The 22,742-nt window shown below is 38.4% G+C and overlaps 1 protein-coding gene across 1 annotated transcript in view; it reads right to left on the bottom strand.

Moving 5' to 3' along the window:
• LOC120417620 (protein scabrous) overlaps positions 1 to 22,742 on the bottom strand; it is a 93,517-nt gene that overhangs the window by 37,773 nt on the left and 33,002 nt on the right. The window contains exon 2 of the mRNA XM_039579734.2: positions 11,384 to 11,711. Within this exon, the coding sequence (XP_039435668.1) occupies positions 11,384 to 11,711 (328 nt within the window). The remainder of the gene's footprint in view (positions 1 to 11,383; positions 11,712 to 22,742) is intronic.

The raw sequence follows: 22,742 nt of genomic DNA, 5'->3' as shown, positions 1-22,742 counted from the left end.
TACTTATGCAAAGGTTTCCAGAATTTATTTTATTACATGGTAGTCTGCCAGTTAACCCTTTACTGCCCAAATTTTATCATCGGAATGTTTTGTTTTTTCCGTGTTTTGAAGGTCATTTTGAGCAACTTTTGTTCTACGAAAAACTTTATTTTTCTTGTTTTATGTTTTTCTTGTTTTATTTTTAGTATTCAATTTTCATTTATCTTGTTTAGTTTATTTTTATTTTTGGTAGTATTTGTCCTATTTTACCACTTCCTTTCATTACATTTTGCATTTCTATTTTTTCATTTTTCTACAGTAGTTTTTCAAATTTTTATTGATTTTCACATTTTCTGCTCTACAAAACACTACAAAATTACTGCATACTTCTATTTACTTAAATATAAGAAATGTTAGTGAAAACACAGCCAAAGTTGACCCAAAAAAAACATTTTTAAAAACATTATCAAAGTCACATAAAACAAGTCAACCCCATAATTTTCTAAAAAAAAATTTTCCAATGCTTTTCAGAGTCAAAAATTAGTGGACAATTGATTTTTGGTTATTTTTATATCAAAGCCCATCTAGAGGCGGGGTTGGTTGTACAGGGTTAATAACTCAAATCACAGCACAGTGACCCTCAATTCCGCTGTAAAAGCATTTTTGGACGTTTTCAAATGTTAGGTCTGAATTTAAAAATCACATTTTTTGGGTAGTTATCATGGTGTTTCCTTTTGCTTCACTAATCAACATAACCAAATAAATGGATTATTTAAATGATTTGATACAAGTTTGTTTTGAACGAGTATAATTTAAGATAACACCGTGTAACCCAAGCTTGCATTTCATAACGAGTCAAGTGGATGCATGATGTTATAAGTCTCCGAAATTATCTTCTGTAAGAATAAAAAAAAGTTGTTGTTTTTTTTTTATAGAGAATTTCGATGTAAAATTTTTGGGTGACACTCTTATTTATAAAAAAAATCCCAATTATATATTGTTTTAACAAATTATTATTAAATATTAAACAGATTCGTTTGACATGTTAAAGTTAAATATATCTGTTTCCTAAATATCTCCAGGCTATGTAATTTTTTTATATCTCGACCAATATTTTAAATGAAATTTCAAACACAATTGTTTTAGAATCAAAAGAGCGTCTGTACTATGGAAGCAAACATATTTTAATTTTGAAAAACAAATTTTAAACAAATTCGTCAAATTCATAATTCGCTCCAGCATCAATTAGTCACCCAGCGAAAACCAACGATGAAAACGAAGCATCTGCCGGTGTCCAATGTCAAAACATCCGCTCGCGTTTTTGCTCCAAATATCTAACAGAAAAAAAGGGAGGCAGGTCACCCAGGAGAAATTAACATGAGCACAACATAAAACGTCGCGCACCGTCCGTTCACCGGGCCCACCCATCCATACAAGTCGCTCAAGGTTGATCAGAGCGTCGCTACCTGCTGCTGCCATCTGCCGGGCCCCCAGTCCCGTCACAATGTTGTGTTTTGTATCTAATAAAAATCATCATTTTTCTATCCGGCAGCTGCTGTCATGTGCCGCACCTCACCTGCCAGGCGGTTCGTTCGAGTTCGTGTGCCAGGTTGTAGGCAGGGACCCCAACCAGAAAGATGAAAAATAAGGTTCGTTTTTTCCTTTTTCGGCGCTGCCTTCATTTGCTGTCCCATTTCGAAATTTGCCTCACCCACGAAGGGACACTCCGACAGACGGCTTTGAGTAAATTAAGGCTCGAGGCTTTCTATTATTCAAGGATCACCTGCCTTCCCGAAAGCAAAAAAAGGAGGCCGGTTCAACGGAATACCTCAGACTCAGCCAACAGCCAACCGTTTCTTACCAATATCCCTTTCTTTTTTTGGATGCTGCTTCGGAGAAGGCTTTTGTCCGAAAGTTCTCTGTCTAACGCCGAATGTGGTGGCAGCTGTTCGACGGTCCCGTTTTGGGCATGTACCAGTTTTTGCTTTGTACCTGCCGGGAACGGAACTATTGTCCAGATCTTCAACCAGGTTGGAATTGGTCTCTTTTAAGAGAGGAAACAGTTGGCTACTGGATAAAGATGAAACAAGACGGAAATTTGGATTAAGGACTATGATCAGAACATGATCTATGTTAGGTATATTAGTTTCAAAATTTGGCTAGTTTAAAGTCAAACAAAGTACAAAAATTTCGTTTCGTGAGACTTCTTGGGACTTTCCTTTGAGTTTGCAAAGAAGTTTTTTCAGATCATCCAAATCGACGCTGTGGTGCTAACTTGTCGCACGTTCCGAGAAAAACGCGTTTTAATGTTTGACCTTGAATAAACAAAAACGAGAGCACGCAATGTAAACAATAACAAACACGATTTATTTGGTTGGTCATTGTCCTGAAGTTTGGTTATCTTTAAAAATATGTTATAAATATAATCGGAAAGTTTTAAATATACAGATATATTTTAGAAGTAAAATTTTTCTAAGGATCTAATGTTGAAAAAGGATAGAAAACATGCAACAATATAAAAGAAGCAATACTTTTTCTCTTGTCGGAACTGTTTATATTTGAAAGAATGGAAAAAAATATTCCAACCATTTTTTTTTGTATAAATAAAATCAAAATATGCAAAATATTTTAGAAGAAGTATTTAAAAAAAGAACCACTCATATTTGAAAAAAAAAATCACACAACAGTCCAGAATAAGTTTTTAAAAATAAACTTCTAAAACATTTAAGAAGTTGAACTTTTTCTTCTTAAAAATTGCTCATTGGCAGTATTTGAAAGATTGGAAAAACTCACACAAATATAACCACAAACAAGAAAAGGTTGCTTTTAAAAATAAAATAAAAACTTAAAAAAATATTTTAAAGCATGGAAAAATTCACATAAACATTACGACTGACAAGAAAAGGTTGTTTAAAAATAAACTTCCAAAATATTTCAGAAGTCGAACTTTATTTGAAAGAATTACTCATAATTCAAAGGATTGAAAATTTTACAAAAACATTACGACTGGCAAGAACAGTTTGTTTAAAAAAAACCTTAAAAAGTATTTCAGAAGATGACCTTTTTTTACAAACTGTTCATGTTTGAAAGAATGGAAAACTTACAAAAACAAAAATGTTGTTTAAAAATAAACTTCCAACATATTTCAGAAGTCGACCTTTTTTTGAAGGAACGGAATCACTCACAATATTATTACAAACTGTTATTACAAAAACTTATATTTTTTAAGGAAATGGAAAAGTCCTCAAAAAATGTTTCGGAAGTTATTCTGTTTTTTTTTTTTTTGAAGAAATGTTCATTACTGAAAGGATGGATAAACTCACAGAAAAAAATCGGATTTATGATAATTTTACATAGAATTCCAAAATATGACCAAAATTCAATTTTTTGACGCTTTGGCTCAATTCTGAGGGCAGATTCAGATTCAGCGAGGAAAACTACATGGAAAAACATATAGCTGGACAATTTTCGAATTACGTTAGGGTGGTTTTCCCTCGAAAATTAGACATTTTCAAAGGAAGATATCTCGAGTTTCAAGAAAAAAAACGCTGGGATTTATTCATTGTTTATAGTTCTAGATTTCCTATTTCGAATGCAACCTGGCGCCTAAAAATTGGCCTTTTTCGAGATATTTATGTTTAAAATTTGCATCTTTTTTTTATTTTAAAATGGCTTAACTTTTGACTGCTAAGTCCAAATTGAGTTGACAAAAAATAAAAAAATGTATAGAGCTCTAAAAGTGTCACGAACATCACTTTTCTGTAAAACTTAACCCTTAATTGCTACGTTAAAAAATCTGATTTTTGAAGGTCTGCTCAGATGCTTTCTACAAATTTGGTCGTAAAGGGCGTATATTAAGAAATAAAATTTTTTTGTCTTCGACAAAGTTGCTTGGATTGACAAGCTCAACAACTTTCTAGAAGTCGAAAAAAATCCCAAAAATATTTCTGAAAAGTTAGATTTTCAAAATCACCCTACTCGTGAACCACCCTTATCTTCAACCAAACCAAAAGATGCCCCTTCTTATATGCACCAAAACTCCAAAACATCACATTTTTCGGAAAATCCATTTTCCACTTAATTTTGCGATCTGGACCACTGTGTATTGGGAGCAGCCTTTGTGCTGTCACTACCCAATACCCCGGACTGAGATATGTACTTGTATCAGCATAATCCAAGTCTGATACAAACTACACTTTTAAAATTTCGATGACAAAATTTCACATGGGACAACTTTGCATTTCGGGGCAAATCAAGTTTCGTTTAAATTCCTGAAATTCACTCATTTGATCAATTTTCCCAGATTACAACATACACAGCTTTTAATTACTGGTGTTGCCCATTTAACAATTAGGTTGCCCCACCGAAACACGACATTAAATCATTACGCGATACACCACCAATTATTCGCCACATTCCTGTAACGACTTTTGCCAATAATGCAAATGCCAGTCAGGTACTTGCAGTTCCAGCTCGGTGCACGACGCTCGGGAAGAGTGGCAATCCCACGTGTGCAGCACTGCCAAACAGCACAGAAAAAAAAATCATGGTAATATTACATCTGGGAAGGGGTACATCTTTTATGTCAGAAAAAATGTGTAATTTTACCTCTGAAAATGTGTATTTTTACCACTTTTCTGGTGTAATGTCACTTTTTCAGTCTTAATTGAGGTAAAATTACATCATAAAAGGAGTAATATTCAACCTTCCAAAATTAAAGCTTCCAAATTTACACAATTTTTTTCTGTGAGGGCAAGCCTACGCAGCTGTGAACACCTGTTCAGCTGAATTTTTAAAAATGTTAAAAAAAGGGTGCGCAAGTTTTTGCATCAAAAATACAGAAACGAGAGTGACCGTTGCTGGCTGATGAATGTATTTTTTTTAATGTTCGACCAAACGTTCCCGCTGGCACTGCCGCGAGGAAGTACCCGTATGGAGTTGCTGGGTGAGGGCAAGGCAGTTCGTGGCACGTCATGCAGAACTTCCGCCGGTCGTTATTCGGAACTTTTTTTTTTCATTTTTTGTACTTTTTCTTCTAGGATGAAACGAACTTTTTTTTCTCTCTGCGACCCCCAGTGACCCTCGCCGGGACGGCTTTTCCCCGGGGACAATAATGGCTTCTTTGCCGGGGTGGGCAGGTCATCGAAAGACGCAAAACGGGCCAGGTCATAATATAATGACGGACACACTCTGCACACAAAGAGGCAGGCCAGGCCAGCGATGACTAATTAAACTCGGACTAGTCCTGTGAAATCGTTAATTTTTAGGAGAGCCTATAATGGGGTTGCCGCCGTCGTCGTGTGGACATTAAATTTTTATCATACTTGAATGCGATAAAAAGCGAAGCACTTTCGGGAGCTTTTCGAGCGAAAATGAACCGATTTTGTGGCTTACGGGAGACTGGCTGGCTTGGAGCACTGGGAGCGGTGGGGGCAGTGGTGCCATAACGGGTGACTAAAATTATTAAAATGATTTTTTTTTGTCGGTTTAATTCCGGAAACGAGAGCATTTTCCACATATTATTCACGGCTTTTTGATTAAACGAGATGGAGCAAAAAATGAGTTACAACAGGCGAGAAGTGGAAATTATGCTGCGACAAAAAAACGTGTAGTCTGAAGCTTTTTCTCATTTTTTCAATAATGTCTCTTTTATAATACATTTGCATCCGTGGAATCTGATTAAAATTAATCAGCTTACAAATATTTAGTGAAACGGTTTCAAAATATTGCATCATTTTACAAATTGTTTCAACACATGATCTTTTGTGCTATGTTTTTTTAGTATCACTGAATGAAAAACAATAAAAAGATCACAAGCAGTAATGTATAACTGGATTTATTCCGACTAGCCAATTCAATTAAAAAAAACCATCGACAACATTCCTGAATCCATACGTGCGTAAGAATCCCTTGCCATCCATTGAATTTGGTAAGAGCGACTAGTCACTTGGCTGCCACGGCCAACTGCTGCCGGTCAAAAGAACATCTTGCGTGATGGCATCACCATCCAGCATCCAGAGCAATATGAGTCCCAAAAGAGACATCACCGGGACGAGACGTGCTCCGCCACCAAGCGAGTCCTTACGTACTTGTTTAGATCGAAAGAGCGTGAGAGAAAAATAGCCATCACCAAACTGCCAAAAGCAGAGAAAAGTGCCCTTTTCTATGCGGCATCCGGCGGTTTTTCCTTTCAAATTTTCGCCTTCGCATCTCTGCCGGGTGTGCTTTTTTTCGGCAGCTATTTTTTTTTTGTTCGTGGCTGTCACCGTCAATGATGGCGAGTCACCACCAAAAGCGAACATTGAATTGTACTGTTGGATGGTGTGACTTTAAATAATGTTAAATTAATCATTTTTAATGCTAGATAAAAAGCTCAACAATCAATATAAAATTAAAATTGTTATTTTTTTTTTAAATGATGAAAACCCATATTATTCTAAAACACTTCGTCAGCTGTGTGCTATCTTGTGACATAGACCATTTTGGTCGAAAATGAGTTAATGATGACGTTTTGCTATACTTACCAAACACTACAAGATGCTTTAACCCGATTTTGGAAACTCGCTTCCGTTTCCCGGATATTGCAATACACACTTGTGACATAGACCAATTTATCATCAAAATGATCGTGCACACTTGTGACACGTCATACATGTTGTTGGAAAATGTGGAAAATTTTTCTTGTTTTTCACAAATTTATGTTGATACACACTTTCTAAAGGCAATGCAATCTTTTGTTTTTGAAAATATACTGATTAAGTCGGTTAAACTATTGATTTAAGCCTATTTTAGTTTGTATGGGAATTCTGTGCACACTTGTGACACGTAGTACAATTTTACTTTCGAAACACACTTGTGACACGTGCTTTTCAGATTTTTGATTACATAATTTACTGTATCTCTTAACTGGAGTAACCAAATTAGTTGAAACTTGGAGCGTTTGTTCAGCGATAGTATACGAACCGATTACTTCAAAAGGTTTGGCTCTATCATTCATAGTTTTGAAAATATTTATTATCAAACTTTAAAAATCGATTTTCTCGAATAGTACTAAATGGTCGTTGTCACAAGATAGCACACAGCTGACGACTTGTTAATCAAAGAAGAATGCTCTAAAATTATGATTCTTTAATGATGTGCATCTTAAAGATTTTCAGAATTTGTTGAACTGTATAATCATGAATCCAGAGTTAATTTGTTCGAAATTACTGTGGAAAATGTATGAAATATTTTGGTATTATAATTAGCTACAAAGAACCAAATAAAAGGGACGATCCATAAACCACGTGAACACTTTTCAGGGAACTATTGACAAATTGCCTCAAGAATGTTTACAGTTTGTGTGTGTTCCAAATATATGGGATGATTGTGGCTCTGAACTATTTTGTATTATTGAAAAAGTTTAGTTTTTCATCTCAAGCGGCTGATGGAAAATGTCAGTTAACAAATTAATTCATTTTAAAGCCATTGCAAATATTTTTCAAGTTTTATGTTGACCCCCCCCCCCCTCTCCCCTTCAAAATTGGTCTGAAAAATCATGGGAAAAATTTGCAACGGCCTAAATAGAATTGCATAAATTTTAACATTTTAAAGAAATTATAAAATAGATTTTACATTTTTGATAACAATTTGATCATTGGCAACACACAAATGAAAATGTTGCCCTGACATATTAAACTTCTGTTAAGGAGTAACGTCAACGTTCTTAGTAAAAAAAAAGTATTAAATTGCAGAGTGGTAAAATAATAAGTTGTAATGAGACCTCTTTATGATGTAATTTTACCTCAATAAAGACTGAAAAGGGGCAAGCCACTGAAAAAGTGGTGAATTTACACATTTTTAGAGGAAACGATCTGCAACGATCATATAAAACAGTTATTTTTCTCTTTACTATAAACCATAAATCCAAAATGAGTCAGAAAGGCCTAAAAATAAAAAGAGGTCACAAGCAAAAAGTACATTTTACGGCAATAGTTAATCCATATAAATTTCAATACAATTTTGTCATCTGTCCATACAAAAATTGTGTATTTGTAAAAACAAAATGCAAATCTGGACTCAGGAAAGAATTTACCCTGACAAATAACCCATTCTTTAACAAAAGTATTTTTCACTGAAATTTGAATTTCCAATCTTTGGTATTGTACCAGACTAAAAAAAAACATGAATAAACTTGAAAGGCAAAAGTAATTAGTTTTGAAAAAGTTGGTCGTCGTCGATCATGGCCGTTCATCATCACCCGCGCAGACACGGACGACGAAACAAAGTAAAACGCAATATGAAACTTTTTCAAAAAAAAATCGTAAAATCGCGATAACCCGTGATGTTTCCAAGCAAACCCCTTATGTTTATATATCATTTTTTTGTAATTGTCTGCTCTACAACTTTGTAGAACATTGTTACACTCTAAAAAATAACCCTGCAAAGTTACAAAAAACACAAAATTTTAAAATGAAAATTTTTGTTCTAAATGAAAAAAATACTCTTTTGGGTTAATGTAGATTAGAAAAGAACATTAAGTTTCTCTTAAAATGACGTGTTCCAAAAAATTGTACAGCCGAGTAACGGAAAATGGTAGAATTTTTAAAACTTGTTTAGTGTTTTTTTTTCGATGAAAAATACGTTTTTTCAGAATTCTGAGTACGCCATCAAACCGGGCATCTAATTTTACATAAAAGTCCCTTTGACACCATCTCATCACCGTTTCAGGCTGCAAATTATTGAAAACACCTCTTTTTTCGCATGTTCAAAAATGGAAGGGGTCGTACCGCCCCTCCGTCACGAGATATCAAAAAACGGACCTCGGATTCGTGATCAGGGACAAAAGTTACCCCTTAGGACAAAGTTTCACGCAAATCGAAGAGGGGTCGGGGCAACTGCTGTGTGAGTTGGCGGAGAATTACCCAAAAAACTAGAGGAGTATTTTCGTAGAAAAAAAAATGCTCAAAAAGACCTCCTAAACACAAAAAAAAAATAAAGAAGGGGGGTATTAGAGGGTTTAATGCATTTGTTTTTGCATTGAAATTTTGAAATTTCTTGAACAATTTGTCGTTTGTGTTTCACACCGATCATATAGATTTTCTAAGAAAAAGTCGAAAAAATATTTTAAAATGACTGTATCTCGAGAACTACATCAGCAAACTTTGCGAAATTTGGTTCAGAGATACTCAAAAGTCATATGAAGCAAAATTTATCATTATCTTGAAATGCATATTCTTTAATGTGTTGAAATTGTATTGATTTTATAGATTTTATTAGAAAAAGTCGAAAAAAACATTTTAAAATGGCTGTATCTCGAGAACTACATCAGCCAACCTTCTGAAACTTGGCTCAGAGATACTTGACAGTCATATAAAGCAAAGTTCTTATTAAAAATAGGATGTAACATCTTAAAAGGGCTATAAAAGGGCTGTTAAAGGGCTCGAAAACTACATCAGCGATTTTTTTATTTTTTTGCTCAGAGGTGCGTTATGGTGTAAGGAATCGATAGACACCAAAATCTCCTTGGGAAATCTTATACTGTTAACTGTTTGGACATTAAAATAAGAGAATTTCTAACAAAGCAATGTAAAAGGGCCGATGTAAGTTTACAAACAAAGAGTTGCTGCTCACATAATATCATCTTACCCCGTTTACGTTTTTTTATAACTTATATAAGTTAATTTAATTTGTAATGTTAGATTTCAATTATGACTTTTTTAAACACAAATTTTGCTGGAAGAGCTTCCAAGAATTTTGTTTGAACGATAAAAGTTTAATTCCAAATCATCTCAACCTAACGGTTCCTAACTCCGACCAGTTTTGCGCAGTTGTGACGTCCTGTCCCGGTTCGATGACGATCATCGCTGTGGGCCTTTTTCCGTTGTGCGTTTCCGTTCTGCAGCAGCCACCGACGACGTCGTCGTCGTCACAAATTGCCACGTCCGCTCTCCTCCCGGCCGCCTAGCAGCAAATTGAACAATTCCGTCCGTTCCGTTGGTAGCCTCAGAACACCGTCACCGTCGTCGTCAGAACATTTGACAGAAGACACACTGCTGAAGGCGTTCGTGCTGCAGACTGTGACGATGATGACGAAAGAAACACGAGCACGTGCAAAAACGGGGACAGAGGGGATCCCAAGGATCCGACATCTTTGTGAGATGCCCTCAGGTGCTGGAAGCGAAGATCAAAAGAACTCATCCAAACAGTGCCTAGGGATGCACTTTGAATGCTTTACTGTGTAAAATTTGCAGTTCATTGTTGCCCTAGCTGGGCAAATACCTGGCGCAAGGATTAAGGTCATGGTGCACACAAGCTTGCTGGCATGGAGTTGAGCCAGAGCTCGTCAAGATGTAACTGACAGTGATGAGTTGCTGCCGCACATCCCTAGATCTTGGCAAAACTCTTCGCCGAGCAGACAGTTTGAAGAAGTTGAGCCCGCAGGCCTTTGGCCACACAGCCAAGCGGGTGACACAGGAAGCGTTCAAAAATCTTTCCCGAAGTCAATTAGAGCAGGCAAAAACAGACCAGAGAGAAAAGAAAAAAAAACTCGCTTTTTTCTCCCAACCGACCAACCCAAGTTGTTTATTTCCTTCAATTTTCAGGGAGATTTTTTTTTCTTTGCTCTTCAAGCTTCCTGGTGGCCCCGAAGGGACACACTCTTGGTGACTCTCTTCCTCTGAAAAAATTGCCGTCGTGGAGAGACGAGGACGACGGAGGTCTGTTTGTGCCCGGAGGAAGTTTTCAAGAGGATGCAAACGTTCTGTCAATTGAAATTGCAATGGGACAGTGAGAAAAAAAAATGCTAGAGGTTTGCTCCGGTGGATGTTCTACAGGGTGAAGTAATTTAATTCTGGATGTTTCAGTAGAAAAAGAAATCGTGCTTAGTTTGAGATGAAAACCACTCGTGATTTTAATTTGGAGTTACATTTTTTAATCACCTACCTACAACCTTTTAAATTTTTGTCACAGTATTGTTTAGAACATCAGATTTAAAAAAAAATGAGTCATAGAGCATTCAAAGCTCGTAACAAACAATCTTCAAAGTGACAATCTTAAAAGTATCAAAATCATTCGAGTTTGCTAGTTTATGATTCCCCAATAATTAACAATTTGCTTTCAATTGAGGTAGTTTCTGGTTCTTACTTAATTTAAAAGTCGAGAACAGCGATATAAAACGCTCCAAGGGTTACCACCTGCATCCCATCGCGGCGACACAGCAGTGACAATTTCAATTAAATTCCAATTCAACAAACATTTTCCCAGGAAGGCCCCCACTGGTGTGATCTTGACAAACTGATATCATTTCCCGCGAGTTGAACTCGGTGAAAAGCGTTGCTGGGCTCCACCGACGATGGTATCGCCCACCAAAGGAGTGTAGCAAAGTTCGCTCATTAAAAAAGCAATCCCCCCACGTCCCACCTACCTTCTCGTGCAGCCGGTTCCAGCTGCGGCGGATGTCCTGGGCGCTCTGGACGGCCTCCTCGCGCAGTTCCCGCACCAGCACCTCGGTTTTGTCCTGCCGCGAGCGCAGCGACTCCAGCTCCAGCCGGAGCGTGGCAAAGTCCGCCCGCAGCCCGGTGATGTCCTCCGTCAGTTGGTTCCGCAGCTGGGCGTCCTTGGACACGTTGCTGGACGACTCCTGCAGCTCGGCCAGCTCGGACCGGATTTCCGATATCGACTGCGACAGCCACTGCACCGTCAGCCGGTCCTTGTTCGGCGAGCTGCCCTCGCGCAGCACTTTGATATCGGCTCTGAGGGGGGAGGAAAATAGACAGACAGAGGAAAAGCATATTATTTTTCCATTGGACAAGACAGAACATTTTTTCTACCCTCGCTCCCTGCTATCGTCGACAATTTCATTGCGAACGAACAACTTTTTTCCATAATCAATTCCATTCCATTTCTATAGTCAACAGGATGATTTTTTAATTAAAACTTATTGTGAAAGGCTGGGAAAAATAATGAGAAACCGTCGGAAGCTACACAGTCAGAGCTATTCGGTAGATGTCCTTATTTTTATGATGACTGTTGGGAATGAATGATAATAATGATTTGATTAAATATTTTTGTAAGGGAAAGGTAAGAGTAACAGTTAAAACGTTACTCAATCCACCTTAAGGTGGATGTATATTTATGTTTTTCTAAAATAACAATGTCCGACCTAGATCTTCAATCTTTTGGACGCGTTTGAAAGGTCTTTTGAATACGCATCTAACGATGTGTAGTATGATTGATCCGAACCTCAATTTTAGACTTAGTGATTTTTGACGCTAAAAAAAGTATAATTTTCACGGGGACCGACCTATCCGAAAACAAACAAACAAAAAATCACAGAGCTTAAAAAATGCTAAAATACCTACAAAATCTCATGTAAATCAACCGAAAGGATTTCTGTACGCTTAATTCTATTAATTTTAAATAAATTTTAAATTTTTAATACATGGAATGAACTATAGTACAAATCATAGTTGAAAGGTACTCCAAAACTCTATTAGGTTATAAAAATTACGAAATTGTGAATTGATTATTTACTAATAAAAACTAATTGAAATTGAAAATTAATACATGGAATTTTCTTAGTACATTCAAATGACAAAAAAAAACTATTTCATATACCGTCATCTGGGGCGAATTGGGACTACAGTCTGAATAGGGACATCAGTGTTTAGAGCACTTAAAGGTTTTAAATTTGGAAATGGATGTACACATTTTGTTGGTATGAGTCTGTTCTATCTGAAACCTGCCAGAAAAATCAAAATATTGTACTCTAATATGGTTAAAGCTGCTGTCCCAATTCGCCCCATGTGTCCCAATTCACCCCAGTTGACGGTAGTTAAAACGAGCTAAAAGTGATAATATTTGCAGGAAAATGCAATTATTTTCAATTGAATGCTCTTATTTTTTCACAAAACATCTCAAATCTTTTTTTATTTGAAGCTAAAAAGTATTCATTGAAGTTTTAAACATTTTATCAGCTGAGTTGGCTACTGTGAAATAAAAATTCAGAATATCAATAAAGCCTTCAGAAGCAAATTCCGGAGTGCTGCGGGTAGTTCAAATCTGTGGTTCTAAAACACTACATTTGGGGAATGTTTCAAAGTTCCAAATTTACAATGCACATTTTTTTCAAAGAAATAATATTTTTCTTGGCAATTTTGAAGTGGGGGAGAAAAAAACACTTCATAGAATAGCATTTGAGCAAATCTCTACGAAATCGGTCTTTTTTGAATTTTAATGTTTGTATTTTTTAATCCAACTGAAACTTTTTTGGTGCCTTCGGTATGCCCAAAGAAGCCATTTTGCATCATTAGTTTGTCCATATAATTTTCCATATAAATTTGGCAGCTGTCCATACAAAAATGATGCATGAAAATTCAAAAATATGTATCTTTTGAAGGGATTTTTTGATCGATTTGGTGTCTTTGGCAAAGTTGTAGGTATGGATAAGGACTACACTGAAATTTCCATATCGGGCAGAAAATCTTCAACCGAGTTATGAATTTTTGAATCAATACTGATTTTTCCTAAAAATCGAAATATTGGTCGCAAAAGTTCATTTTTCGATGTAAACTCTAATTTTCAATTTCAAGTTATAGCCATTTTTAGATAACTTTTTTGAAAATAGCTGCAGCTATTCATTTTTGCCTTTCTTACTAAAGAAAGGTATAGGTTTTACTTTAAGGCAGGACGTCATTTCCATCTTCGTAAATATGTCGATTCAGCATGAATTTTAATCGGAAAAATCGACAAAAAATCACACTGCATCGATTTTTGACGCTCTATCGATTCATCTTGACAGAGCTCGTCTATCTCCAACCCTCGAATTTTGAGAAAATAAATTCCGTGGAGGTCGAGTGATGTTCGTATGTGGTAAAAAATTGCAAAATTTTGTGTCGCGCCGTTCTCAGCTCCCATATATCCGATTTCGATTCTTCTAAATGCAGATGAAAGCTAGTGTGCTGAACCTGGGCGAGTTGCCGCGCAAATTTCGAAATATCCATCTGTTTTCGGATGCGGCCAGACTTTTCAACAAAATACACAGTTTTCAAATGAAGAAATGGTCAAATTTTTTCATTTTCATATCTTTTATTTATCTCAAAAATTCCATTTTTCGAGCCCTACAACCTCCCAAATTTTTATCCAGATTCATAATATGGTTCTGGAGTTAGAGCCGTTTGATTGACCAACCATAAGAAAAAAAATACCTAAAAAAAGTTAAAAGCCCACCTGGTGACCTTCGCCAACATTTTTCATTTCTGATTTTATTCGAAATTTCTTGCTACATTCATAGTACAGACCATGAGTGAGCATCTGAAACAAATTCGACATCGATCGGCAATCCCTATCAATTTTTACAACGATTTACTTTTTGCCTTGCTTACTAAAGAAAGGTATAGGTTTTACTTTAAGGCAGGACGTCATTTCCATCATCGTAAATGTGTCGATTCAGCATGAATTTTAATCGGAAAAATCGACAAAAAATCACACTGCATCGATTTTTGATGCTTCGTCGCCAAGTCGACAAGTTGTCAAGTTGAGCTTCGAATACTGGCGCGAGAATGCTAGCGCATATATTTGCTGGCTCGACTTATACTCATTTTGTAGTAGCTTGTCTACCGATGTTTCCTTCAATATGTAAGATATCGTAGCTTTTCGGTTTCTTTTGCCCTGTCCGTTTTTGCATAACTGTCCAATGTTTATGCAAAAACCTTTGTGACATAGGACATTCATCCGGCTACAATCATTTTGTTTCCCGTGCGCTCCTAAAATCGCCTAAATGTAGACTTCATTTTTTCGTGATTTCGTAAGTTTATTTAACAGGGTTCATTGGATAGGATAATAGGAGCTTTCTAAGCTTTTCATCGTTTATATCGTTTTCAAAGTGTTCAATGCTGGCGACTCCAATGGCTTTCTTCCTAAGGTTCTCGCGATTGAGTGTGTAGTGGTGCGGTTGTTAAAAATAGCTATATCTGACTCTGTCACTCTCGTAGAAGCTGAATGGCTAGCTTCCCTGCACCGTGCGGCACACGCGGTTCACTTGTACCTCGGTTTTGCTTGTCTTGGTGCGCTGGTACGATGAACCAAAACACCAACACAGTCACACAAAAGGGCTCGTACCGAAACTAGAAAACCAAAACCGCGGTGTGCGTTGTTGGGAAGCTTGCTATGATCGCGTTTGTCATAAACGCTTGTTTGATTAGAAACGTACAAACATATTGTACGATTTAACATATTCTTTTGGTGAAAATTGCGTTTTTTATTTCTTTTGGAAATCATATCATTCATAATACTCATAATATCATCATAATACATTGCTTTCATCATAAGACTTTCTTTTGTGCTGACGTTATAAATAAACAAAGTCGATGTTATTAATTGAAAGAAGTTCTACCATTGTTATATTCTTTAGTAAGAAAGGCTCTTTCTCACCCCAGGTGGGATTAAATCGGGTTTTTAAAATTAGTGCCCATGTTTGCCCACTTTCGCAAAAAAAAAATAAGGAGCTGAGAAAATTCTCTATGTTATGCTTTTTTGAACTTTGTTGATACGACCCTTAGTTGATGAGATATTCCCATGCAAAGATTTAAAAACAGGAACATTGATGTTTTCTAAGTCTCACCCAAACAACTCACCATCTTCTAGTGCCGATATCTCAGCAACGAATGGTCCGATTTACAATGTTAAAATATGAAACATTCGTGAAATTTTCCGATCTTTTCGAAAACAATATTTTTTATTCAAAAAAAATCAAGATTTACATTTCAAAAGGGCGTATTATTGAATGGAAAATTATAAGGAAACACTAATTATACAAAATGGCTTCTTTGAGCATGCCGAAGGCACCGAAAAGGTTTAAGCTGAATTAAAAAATACAAAAATTAAAATAAAAAAAACCCGATTTCGTAGAGATTACTCTCCTTTGAAAAAAATCAAATTATCAATAAAGCCTTCAGAAAGCAAATTCCGGAGTTCTGCGGGTAGTTCAAATCTGTTGTTCCAAAACACAAAATTAGGAGAATGCTTTAATGTGTTAAATGTACAATGTAATAAAGTTCAATAAAAATAATGTTTTTCTTTGCAATTATGACGCGGGGGAGAAAAAAAAACATTTCGTAAAATTATTTAGCATTTGTTTAACTGCAATCCTGTAATCTTACTATGTTTCAATATTTGAATCATTTTTGTACCACAGTTAAATACATATTAGCATTTATTTATTTTTAAATGATGTTACAATTTTCGAATGTTAAAGTTCAATTCTAGAGCTTTAAAAGTAAATATTACGTTTTTCAATTGCAAGCGATCCAAATTTACACTTTAAACCTTTGTCGATGACATTTTTGTTAAATTTGTTATTGTTATGCATTGATCTCAAAAAACCCTATAATTTCACGGGATTTGGCGGAAATCGTAGAATTTCACGAATTTCACGTTGTCCGCGAAATCGTGAATATTCATTAACCCTTTTCATTTTTATCAAAATATCTGAGGTTCAGCATCAAATAAGTGTAACACTTAAGTGATCATAACTTAAGAAAGGGTTGTCAGATCTTCAATTTTTGGATGCGTTGGAAAGGTCTTTTAATTTTGGTCGCATGTTTTATCCGGGCATCATTTCCATCAATCATCAATCATTGGAGAGTTTTTTGATTACGCATCCAACGATGAGCGTCATGATTGATCCGGACAGTTTATCACTTAAGTGGTCATAACGTGAGACAGTGTTTCAATTATGTATCAAACGATGTATAACAAAATAATATTTGATACGATTAACGGCCATATCTCTAACATCCGGATATATGCAAAAACAAATGTTTATACTAAGCTTTTGAACTAATTATCGAAAGTACTAACAATTCAATAGTATGGGACCCTAAAGCGAGTCGAATGCTACTTGAACAAAATCGGTTCAGCAAGTACTGACAAAACTGAATGACAATTTTGGCCACATACATACACACCTTTTCACACAGACGGACAGACATTTAAATTCTGAGTCGAAATGAAGGTGGGCTTACGAGCTTTCTGTGAAAAGTTCATTATTATACCAGAATTATTTCCATACCTCAGTGATGAAGGCAACACATTGTATCAACAAGTACAAGACTTTGTTTACATTTTCTCACAATTAGCAACATTTAATGAGAAAAAATTTCCGAGAAATATTAAGTCATACCGTCTGGAAAATTATTTCCACAGTTCCGAGGGACACAACATGGTTAACCTGGCCATGGTCTTCGTTTTCTACATACACGAATGGTATTCCGGGTCTATAGGACCCAGAAATGTTTTCGGCTGCCAAAATTCGAGATTGTAACCGATTTTGAATGTATTGACCGCAAATGAAAGGCTAGAATGTCTACTTTCTGAATCCGACCGGCAGAACCGGTTTTGGACACCGTGGCCACCGGGAACCTGCTATAACCGAAAAAAAACCTTTTTGAGGCCCCTACTTTGAGGACCTGTATCTCCGAAACGATTACACTTAGAAGGTTGCTTCAGGTTGCATTCGACAGATAATAACCTGAATTTTAAGCCCCAGAAAAAATAATTGGTCCATAGTGGCCACCGGTTCCGGTAACCCGGAACTTCCGGAAAACTTTATTTTTGCAGTTTTTGACATAAAACCGTCACACGGACCAGTCTCTTGAAACGGATTACTTTGCAAATCATTGCAGAAGGATACTACATACTACCCCTGACTGTTTGGTATCGGTTCTGGCCAACTGTGGCCAATCCGGAACCGGTTCCAGGGTACCACTAAAACGGTTCCAATAATTGTCACGCTAGAAACCCGTCATGTTGCATATCAAACTTCATGAAATTACATGTTATGACCATCTGAGGTAATGCCGATGTCCTCTGACCCATCCTGGTCACTCCGGAACCGGTTACCGGTGGCCACTTGGGGACACTATCGAAATATGCAATGAACCCTATCATCCGACGTATCAAACTTCATGAAATTGAAAGTTATGACCATCTGAGGTCATGCCGATGTCCCCTGACCTAACCTGATCACTCCGGAACCGGTTACCGGTGGCCACTGAGGGACACTATCGGAATGTGCAATGAACCCTATCATCCGACGTATCAAACTTCATGAAATTGAAAGTTATGACCATCTGAGGTCATGCCGATGTCCCCTGACCAAACCTTGTCACTCCGGAACCGGTTACCGGTGGCCACTGAGGGACACTATCGGAATGTGCAATGAACCCTATCATCCGACGTATCAAACTTCATGAAATTGAAAGTTATGACCATCTGAGGTCATGCCGATGTCCCCTGACCAAACCTTGTCACTCCGGAACCGGTTACCGGTGGCCGCTTGGGGACACTATCGGAATATGCAATGAACCCTATCATCCGACGTATCAAACTTCATGAAATTGAATGTTATGACCATCTGAGATCATGCCGATGTCCTTTGACCCAACCTGGTCACTCCGGAACCGGTTACCAGTGGCCACTGAGGGACACTATCGGAATATGCAATGAACCCTATCATCCGACGTATCAAACTTCATGAAATTGAAAGTTATGACCATCTGAGGTCATGCCGATGTCCTCTGACCCATCCTGGTCACTCCGGAACCGGTTACCGGTGGCCACTGATGGACACTATCGGAATGTGCAATGAACCCTATCATCCGACGTATCAAACTTCATGAAATTGAAAGTTATGACCATCTGAGGTCATGCCGATGTCCCCTGACCAAACCTTGTCACTCCGGAACCGGTTACCGGTGGCCACTGAGGGACACTATCGGAATGTGCAATGAACCCTATCATCCGACGTATCAAACTTCATGAAATTGAAAGTTATGACCATCTGAGGTCATGCCAATGTCTCCTGACAATTAGTACAGCTAATTTTTTGAAAATTAGGACAAAAATATTCCAGAACTCTTCATGTTTCAAACAAAATAAAAATTCAGAGAAATTTATTTCTTCAAAAAAATATTTGCCCGATATATTTTTGACTTTTTCAAAAATAAAACCGAAAAAATGGCAAGGAAATACACATATTTCACAGGCAATTTAAAAATAATTTTAAACATTAAACTTTGTTAAAAGTGCCCTAGATTTGTTTTGGTTATTAGCAAAAACGTTCAAAACAAAGAATTTCTATTGCATCCTGATTGGGTCAGATGACATCGGCATGATCTCAGATGGTCATAACTTTCAATTTCATGAATTTTGATACGTCGGATGATAGGGTTCATTGCATATTCCGATAGTGTCCCCAAGCGGCCACCGGTAACCGGTTCCGGAGTGACCAAGTTGGGTCAGGGGACATCGGCATGACCTCAGATGGTCATAACTTTCAATTTCATGAAGTTTGATACGTAGGATGATAGGGTTCATTGCACATTCCGATAGTGTCCCTCAGTGGCCACCGGTAACCGGTTCCGGAGTGACAAGGTTTGGTCAGGGGACATCGGCATGACCTCAGATGGTCATAACTTTCAATTTCATGAAGTTTGATACGTCGGATGATAGGGTTCATTGCACATTCCGATAGTGTCCCTCAGTGGCCACCGGTAACCGGTTCCGGAGTGACAAGGTTTGGTCAGGGGACATCGGCATGACCTCAGATGGTCATAACTTGCAATTTCATGAAGTTTGATACGTCGGATGACAGGGTTCATTGCACATTCCGATAGTGTCCCTCAGTGGCCACCGGTAAACGGTTCCGGAGTGACCAGGATGGGTCAGGAGACATCGGTATGACTTCAGATGGTCATAACTTTCAATTTCATAAAGTTTGATACGTCGGATGATAGGGTTCATTGCACATTCCGATAGTGTCCCTCAGTGGCCACCGGTAACCGGTTCCGGAGTGACAAGGTTTGGTCAGGGGACATCGACATGACCTCAGATGGTCATAACTTTCAATTTCATGAAGTTTGATACGTCGGATGATAGGGTTCATTGCACATTCCGATAGTGTCCCTCAGTGGCCACCGGTAACCGGTTCCGGAGTGACAAGGTTTGGTCAGGGGACATCGGCATGACCTCAGATGGTCATAACTTGCAATTTCATGAAGTTTGATACGTCGGATGACAGGGTTCATTGCACATTCCGATAGTGTCCCTCAGTGGCCACCGGTAACCGGTTCCGGAGTGACAAGGTTTGGTCAGGGGACATCGGCATGACCTCAGATGGTCATAACTTTCAATTTCATGAAGTTTGATACGTCGGATGATAGGGTTCATTGCACATTCCGATAGTGTCCCTCAGTGGCCACCGGTAACCGGTTCCGGAGTGACAAGGTTTGGTCAGAGGACATCGGCATGACCTCAGATGGTCATAACTTTCAATTTCATGAAGTTTGATACGTCGGATGATAGGGTTCATTGCACATTCCGATAGTGTCCCTCAGTGGCCACCGGTAACCGGTTCCGGAGTGACAAGGTTTGGTCAGGGGACATCGACATGACCTCAGATGGTCATAACTTTCAATTTCATGAAGTTTGATACGTCGGATGATAGGGTTCATTGCACATTCCGATAGTGTCCCTCAGTGGCCACCGGTAACCGGTTCCGGAGTGACAAGGTTTGGTCAGGGGACATCGACATGACCTCAGATGGTCATAACTTTCAATTTCATGAAGTTTGATACGTCGGATGATAGGGTTCATTGCACATTCCGATAGTGTCCCTCAGTGGCCACCGGTAACCGGTTCCGGAGTGACAAGGTTTGGTCAGAGGACATCGGCATGACCTCAGATGGTCATAACTTTCAATTTCATGAAGTTTGATACGTAGGATGATAGGGTTCATTGCACATTCCGATAGTGTCCCTCAGTGGCCACCGGTAACCGGTTCCGGAGTGACAAGGTTTGGTCAGGGGACATCGGCATGACCTCAGATGGTCATAACTTTCAATTTCATGAAGTTTGATACGTCGGATGATAGGGTTCATTGCACATTCCGATAGTGTCCCTCAGTGGCCACCGGTAACCGGTTCCGGAGTGACAAGGTTTGGTCAGGGGACATCGGCATGACCTCAGATGGTCATAACTTGCAATTTCATGAAGTTTGATACGTCGGATGACAGGGTTCATTGCACATTCCGATAGTGTCCCTCAGTGGCCACCGGTTAAACGGTTCCGGAGTGACCAGGATGGGTCAGGAGACATCGGTATGACTTCAGATGGTCATAACTTTCAATTTCATAAAGTTTGATACGTCGGATGATAGGGTTCATTGCACATTCCGATAGTGTCCCTCAGTGGCCACCGGTAACCGGTTCCGGAGTGACAAGGTTTGGTCAGGGGACATCGGCATGACCTCAGATGGTCATAACTTTCAATTTGATGAAGTTTGATACGTCGGATGATAGGGTTCATTGCACATTCCGATAGTGTCCCTCAGTGGCCACCGGTAACTGGTTCCGGAGTGTCCAGGTTGGGTCAGGGGACAGTAGCATGACCTCAGATGGTCATAACTTGCAATTTCATGAAGTTTGATACGTCGGATGATAGGGTTCATTGCATATTCCGATAGTGTCCCCAAGTGGCCACCGGTAACCGGTTCCGGAGTGACCAGGATGGGTCAGAGGACATCGGCATTACTTCAGATGGTCATAACATGTAATTTCATGAAGTTTGATATGCAACATGACGGGTTTCTAGCGTGACAATTATTGGAACCGTTTTAGTGGTACCCTGGAACCGGTTCCGGATTGGCCACAGTTGGCCAGAACCGATACCAAACAGTCAGGGGTAGTATGTAGTATCCTTCTGCAATGATTTGCAAAGTAATCCGTTTCAAGAGACTGGTCCGTGTGACGGTTTTATGTCAAAAACTGCAAAAATAAAGTTTTCCGGAAGTTCCGGGTTACCGGAACCGGTGGCCACTATGGACCAATTATTTTTTCTGGGGCTTAAAATTCAGGTTATTATCTGTCGAATGCAACCTGAAGCAACCTTCTAAGTGTAATCGTTTCGGAGATACAGGTCCTCAAAGTAGGGGCCTCAAAAAGGACTTTTTTCGGTTATAGCAGGTTCCCGGTGGCCACGGTGTCCAAAACCAGTTCTGCCGGTCGGATTCAGAAAGTAGACATTCTAGCCTTTCATTCGCGGTCAAGACATTCAAAATCGGTTACAATCTCGAATTTTGGCAGCCGAAAACATTTCTGGGTCCTATAGACCCGGAATACCATTGGTGTCAGTTTTTTTTTGGTGGGCACTTCCGGTGTCCACCGGAAGTTCATTTTTGGCCAGAATGTGTGTCTTAGTAAGTTACACAAAGTCAGAAAATTTCAGATCTCTAGGTGTTTTTGGTCAAAAGTTACAATCACTTTTATAGTGCTACTGGGTCCTATAGACCCGAAGACCATGCCCGGGTTAAGAAAAAAGGGAAGCTAAATAATAAGAAGAAACACCACAACCACCAGGGAAGAAACCTCATCGTTATCTCGCGGTAAATTCAATATTGAAACATTGAGGCGCACAATTTCACCCGACTCTTACCACCCACCAAAGAGGTTCGGTTTCCGAGTGGGTGGAAAATGGATAAAGTGAAAGCAAAAGAAGATAAAACTTCGGCGTAATTTTAAGGGTCGTGAGGGCGTTACTTCGGAAGACTTTTATGGACAGCGGACGCGTGTGTTTGGGTGCCACGGTTGTAAGAGGGTTTGTGTGGGAAAAAAGGAACTTTGGGATGGAAACGTTGGAGCTCGTTGGAACTTTCATCCGTCAGTACTCTTTTTGGGGTGGTGTTAAAAAAGATTTATCGATTTTTTGCTTCCACTTGTAACATTTAA

Source organism: Culex pipiens, chromosome 3 (genome assembly GCF_016801865.2).
Source record: "Culex pipiens pallens isolate TS chromosome 3, TS_CPP_V2, whole genome shotgun sequence".
Lineage (NCBI taxonomy): Eukaryota > Metazoa > Arthropoda > Insecta > Diptera > Culicidae > Culex > Culex pipiens.
The sequence above is the reverse complement of the archived record's forward strand: the minus strand, read 5'-3'. Positions and strand labels throughout refer to the sequence as shown.